At 35.6% G+C, this 6715-nt stretch overlaps 1 protein-coding gene across 1 annotated transcript; it reads right to left on the bottom strand.

The window, feature by feature from the left end:
- Nucleotides 1–3610: 3610 nt before the first annotated feature.
- LOC145130316 (uncharacterized) lies at nucleotides 3611–4123 on the bottom strand. The gene has a single exon (XM_079065135.1). It carries the CDS (start codon nucleotides 4121–4123, stop codon nucleotides 3611–3613), a length of 513 nt encoding a protein of 170 aa, XP_078921261.1.
- Nucleotides 4124–6715: the final 2592 nt, after the last annotated feature.

Raw genomic sequence — 6715 nt, 5'->3', positions numbered from 1 at the left:
ATCAGCTGACTTTTTCTCAATTATTTTGACCATAAACATTCTTGGAAATCAAAGTGGCCCAACACCACCAACCTTCCCTCACTTATCTTTTTTATATCTTTCCCCCTAACCAACTTCCAACGATAGTTCCATCCTTTTCATTTAATAGATAAGAATAATTATGTAGCTTTTTTAAAGTCTGTAATTATAGAAATATCAAGAAAAAAACATCCAACTTTCCTTTTGATATCATGTATATCAATTTTTTTTATTAAATTACTATTATATTTTTCCATTTTATTTTAGATTAAGTTCAAATTTTCAACGGTTTTGTTTTACAAAATTGGATCGCTTATTTAATCTAATTTGGATACAACCATGCTTATATCACCGTTTCACTCAATTTGGAGAGAAATAATTTCAAAGTTTGACCCATTATATGCTGGGAGAGAACATCTTACTTTGGAGTCACTGTAAAGTAAAAACATTTGAAATTACATGATTTAAAAAAGTATTATTGAACTTGATAACTTGTATTGTTGGTGTTACATTGTTTAAAATATTATTATTGGACTTATAGGTTGTTTTACAAAATTACACTATACCTATTGTATTTTGAGTACCATCGAAGCTATTTGATCAATTGGGTAATGTCATTATAGAGAACTCATATATTTGATCTAATTTTATCATTACAGAAACTCATATATTTTATCTAACTTTGCGTTACAGAAAACTCAGATAGTTTATCTAACTTTAACACATGAAACTCGGATATTTTATTTCATAGAAGTGTCTAGGTATCATATATATAACTTCTGGCGATTTTCGTTAGTTTGTCGCAAGGAGAGGATTTCTAAGCTATGTAGTGCGTCTAATTGAGCTCTTGAGAATAATAGCCTCAACAGGTGGTTGCTCATTGTTTCGCTTCTTATTTGCCTCTTCTCGTGCATCAAGGAGTGTAGGCAGAATATCACGAATAGCTTTTGCTACTTCTTCAACAATTGTTTCTCTGATGTTTCGTGGTTACTCAGGTGGATTTTCATTTCCAATTTGACACACCGAACTTCGCAACCTCGACCGTCTGCGGCAAGCACCACCCCTTCCTCGTGATCCACCTATACTTCGAGTATCCACCATCTAAAGACTTGAACTTAAATGAATTAGTTCATCGACATCATAATTTATCAAATTAGTATATTAGAACATATCATGTACATCACAATTTTAACACCTATTATGAGCATAATACAATCAGAGTAACTACCCTATCTTACGGATGGATTAATCATACTTTCTTCGCGGTTTAATTGTAGGGATTTTTTCTACAAATTCCTAATTTCACCTAAACAACATATATGATACCAACTTGTAACATCCAACAATTTAACATAAAGTGCACCAAAAAAAATCATCATTTTAATACATAATATGGTGTAAGTTTAGATTAAGCCACAAGTACAAGTAGTTAGCACAAATCCAAACACACAAAATATGCCAATGATCAAGTCGGTTTACAGAGTTGTACAACTAAAAGCATAAACGACTTTTATTCTCGATCACTCCATGACACCTTCCCTTTATCATTATTATTAGGTCATGTAACATCCAACAATAATGCCAAAGAAATCAACTTAATTAATGCTAAACACCAAATTGTATATTGACTTGTAACATCCACAAGTCACACTAATGTTTAATGTTTACTTGCATCATCCACGAGTTTTATTATAATACTCACAACATCCACAAGTAGTTCGACATATTACTTACATGACGAGAGATTAAAAAAATTCGAGTAGAGAGATCGAAACATCGAAATCCACAGTGATTTGATGGATAACCAAGGAAAATGCATGGACCGGATCTTGGAGCAAGTTTGTGAGGAGTTGGAATATGAGGATAGCATAAGAAACCAAAGCCACGAAGATGAGAGAATTTGGGGGGGGAGGGGGGGTGGGGGGGGCTTTGTGGTATAATTTGGTAAATGATATGACATTAGTTATGGAGGATGAGGGTGTGATGTTAAGAAGGTGGGTGGCCATGTGAAGGGCATCAACCCAAAACGTGGGTGGAAGGTGAGCTTGGAAAAATAGGGTACGAATTATGTTATTTATAGTCCGAATCATACGTTCCGACTTTCCATTTTGTTGGGAAGTGCGAGGGCATGAAAACGAAACGAGATTCCATGTTGGTCAAAAAGGTTATGAAAAGGTGTGTTATCAAATTCACCCCCGTGACCACATTGAAATTGTTTGATTTCAGTTTGAAATTGGTTTTGAATGTAAGCACGAAAGTGTAAGAATTTGCTAAACACATCAGATTTATGTCGTAACGGGTAAACCCATATAAAGTGGGAGAAATGATCAAGAAAAATAATATAGTATTTTATACCACTAATACTTGGAATTGGAGATTCCCATAAATCAGAATGTATAATATCAAAGCAAGCATAAACACTCGAGTTTGATTTAATAAACGGTAATCAAATGTGTTTTCCAAGCTGACAAGCAGAACAATTAATATTATACGATGTCTTATTACATGAAATAAAATGACTGGAAACTAATTTATTGAAAACACTAGCACCAGGGTGTCCGAGGCGTTGGTGGCATAAGGAAGAATTATTGGTGATGAGGGCAATGGAAGACTGGAGAGATAGAGAAGCAGGATATAGGTCGCTAGAATTGTCACACCTAAGCAGGACCTGATGGGTTGCCAAATCCTTCACAAAAAAGCCGAAAGGGTCAAATTCAATGGATACTTTATTATCATATGTAAATCGACGCACAAATATTAAGTTTTTGACAATATTAGGTGTGACAAGGATGTTATGAAGATGTAATGGTCTATGAGGAGTGTGTAATTTAGAGTGGCCAGAGTGAGTAACAGGAATAGATTGACCATCGCCAGCAAGAATAGAATTTATAATGCAATTATTGGTAATAGACGAAAGACTACCTGTATCGGAGGCAAGATGTGATGTTGCTCCCATATCCATATACCAATTTGCATCTGTCCTATCATTCACTGGCATGAAGTTGAAGGCTTGATCCAAATCAGTTGGTTGATCTTGAGCCATTTGGAGAAACCATTTCCATGTAGGTTGGAGGGTAGGCGAGACCGAAGCATGGAGAGCATGAGTAGCAACAGATGAGGATGTTGGTGGAGGTCCAAGAATGCTCGACTATTGAGTAGTCGCTGAAGACGGGGAAGTGGAGCGACGAGGCTGTTGATAAACGAAGTTTTTGGCTCTCAAGTCGGGCCAGAAGGAAGGATAAGTCTATGGAAAGGGTTGCCAAGGTAGTTGGTAAGGCTGCCAAGGAAGCTGCTATTGCTGATGGCCTTCGGAAGACGCAACAGGAGGGTGACTGCGCTGCTATTGATCGTTGTTGTGGCTGGTATGTCTCCACTGCTGATTAGGGCGGCGGTTCCCATGGGATGAGGCGGAGTTGTTGCGGTTGTTGTGACCAGTAAGTAAAACAGATGGAGATGATGAATGATATGTGTGTGATGCTTAAGGAGGGCGAGAGTTCTTAAGCCTTTGTTCTTCAACTAACAACTTGGAGTGAGCTTGAAGAAAGGTGGGTAGAGGATCCAGGTGGAGGAGGAGAGTGGCAATGTGTTCATATTAAGGAGAGAGGCCATTGAGAAGGTGAGCAACAAGAGTTTTATCGGGTATAGGGTTGTCAATATTCGTCAGGAGATTTGATATTGACTTCATTCTTTGGCAATATTGTGCAACGGTAAGATCGCCTAGTGTCATGCCCCTGAGTTCATTTTCAAGTTCAATTTCTCTATCATCTTTGTTATCCCGGAAGATATTTTCAAGGATTAGCCAAACCGTGTGGGGTGTGGAATTCTTTGTGAGAATCATGTTGAGAAGAGATTGTGTGAGGGTTCCATATATCCAATTTTTAACCACAGAGTCAAGCTTGAACCAGTCTTCATCTTTATCTGAAGTGGGTTTGGAATCACCAGTGATGAAATCACGAACACCGGAGTCTCGATAGTGGGTTTCAAATAACTCCCACCATGCATCATAATTGAGTTCATTGAGATCAAGAATTATTGGTACATAAGTCTTGATATTGAGAGCACCATACGGTTTTTCATTTGAGGGATTTGAAGTTTCACCAACCATGGTTTAGGAGACGAGGGGAATATGGAAGAGATGATTGCAGAAGATAGGGTGGTAAGGCCGGCGGCAGCTAGGTTTGAGTCTGACAGCAGGAGGATCGAAAAAAGAAGAATAAGGAAAGTAGGGTTTCTATGAATTAGTCTGATACCTTGATAGAATGGTATTTTCCCATAACGAGATCTCCATTTAATAATGGAATATATATATATATATATATATATATATATATATATATATATATATATATATATATATATATATATATATATATATATATATATATATATATATATATATATACAAATATAAAGTATTGGGATATATAAGATACATGGGCTAATAATCTTATACAAATGGGCCACACAAGTATAATACATATACACTAATACTTGCAACATCAACAAGTATTTTGACATATTACTTGCAATATCCACAATTAATTAAACACCCTTAAGAGCGAAGCCTTACAACATCCATAAGCCTAACTAATAAGATATACATTCAAGTTATAGAAACTAACATATAAAGTCTAAACATACAAGAACACATACTATCATCATCATGACACTCCATCTATATAAAGCTACTCACCTTGTTAAGGTCTATGAGGATGATATATCAAGCTCTTGACTTCTTTGTTTAGCTCTTATGCTTCACCTACTACAATATACATATAAATACATGTAAAACTCTTATTAATCACATATTTGTCATATATACACTATTAACAGAAAATTGGATTATGTTTGGAGCTGGTACACGCCGCACACCATACATCGACGTGTCGCTTATATGACGTATTCCAGCTCTTCAAATATTAAGTGCACCATTCACCATATATTGACGTGTCGCGTTGATGACATATTCCAGCTCTTCACATATTAAGTTCTATTTCCATCCAGCTTAATGACCTCTCAAACTTCAGTTATTCTTTCATCATAACATCTGTTAAAACTTAAAATCACTTGATTCACTAAACTATGGTCTTAATCTAGACATGAAAGAGTTACCAAGTTTGAGTTCATCAATTTACCTCTTTGAAACATCATAAAAACTACATGCATGTATGTTACTAAAGCTATTTGAGCTATTATATCTCTCTAAAGCACCAATTCCATCTATGATTTTCATATTCCCGTTTTAGTGATGGGTTTTGAGCACTATAACATCCCTATGGTGCACATACAACCCTAATCCTTTGGGTCTAAGTTTTCTCTAGTTATACATGAAATATTCTTTTTCCAAAGCATGAAGCCTAACTAGCATACAAATTTGATATTTAAATCATAAAAAGTAGTTAGATGATTACCTCTTGTTGTAGCTTATAGAAGTTGGCCTTTCAAGAGCTTAGCACCTCAAGTATGATGCCTCAAATGTTTCACAAAACATCACCAACAATTGGATGACAATGAGAGAGAGCTTGGAGCACCAAAAATTGGCTATATCCTCTTAGAATACTCTTGGTCCCGATTTTAGGGGCTTAGTGGTTACATATATAGTGTAGAATTCCAAGAGTCACTTGTAAACCCTAATTCTTACACTTAGGCTTATGATCCAACAATTGATTTGGACTAACACTTCATGGACTATCTCATAAGCTTAGTCCATCACAAATCAATCATGGATCATTAGCCCAAACCATATGTATCATTGATTTACATAATCAGTCTCCGTTAATTTAATCAGTCTCTTTTGATCACTAAATTAATTCCAAATTAATTCTTGATCAGTACTAATTAAATAATATGATTTCACAATTAACATATTATACTTATAATATATTAATAAATCACAAATAACCTCTTTCTCAAATATCCATCCTATAAAATTTTTCTGGTGAATGCAACCCAAAATGGACCATGCTACTAGCGGGTCAAGTACATACCAATTATAGTTATGGGCTTAGACACCTAATCCAACAGTCTCCCACTTGGATAAGTCTAATAACTATAAATGCCAATGCAACTTCAAAATCCGATTAGCAATCGTATCTCTCAAAAGCCGCTGTCGAATTCTGACATATCCTTTAGATAAGGGATCATATAATCCTCTGTTCTTCAAGATATCATGTGGACAAATACATGGAACATAGTCATACTTATTGTCCAGCAGTTTGTTTCCCGATTTCTGATTTGTTTGACATAGAACTTAATTAAACACATCAATTGAGTCCTGACCGGGCCCGACACATAAGTCAAGACAAAATCATCGAGGGCCCAAGATATCACTTTTAATCCTCCTAGGATAAAAGGAACAGATACACTTCGACTTATATACTTGTACTAATTACTTGTTAAATTATACACAACAACACGCTTTATAACATCAAGTTACTGATGCGTTTTTGCACTATCAATGCACAGCCAACTCGTAATCAACAACTCATATATCTTGGTTTGAAGATCATATGATATTATCGTCTCACAATCACTCGTGATAAAATTCCATGAAGTGATTCATTTGAGCGTGGGTTTAATCCAATACTCAAATCTTATTTCATGAAAACTCATGAACGTTGTAGCAAACTTTTGCTATGTCTAAACACCTTAGACAATCTACAAGCCAATTCATGACAGTCTAACCTCATAGCCTACT

Source organism: Lactuca virosa, chromosome 8 (genome assembly GCF_052849685.1).
Source record: "Lactuca virosa cultivar CGN04683 chromosome 8, Lactuca_virosa_CGN04683_v6, whole genome shotgun sequence".
In the NCBI taxonomy this organism is placed as follows: Eukaryota; Viridiplantae; Streptophyta; class Magnoliopsida; order Asterales; family Asteraceae; genus Lactuca; species Lactuca virosa.
This window is presented reverse-complemented; position numbering and strand designations above follow the sequence as displayed.

Coding starts and splice junctions, on each gene's coding strand:
- LOC145130316 (XM_079065135.1), bottom strand. CDS start 4,123: ATGGTTGGTGAAACTTCAAATCCCTCAAATGAAAAACCGTATGGTGCT.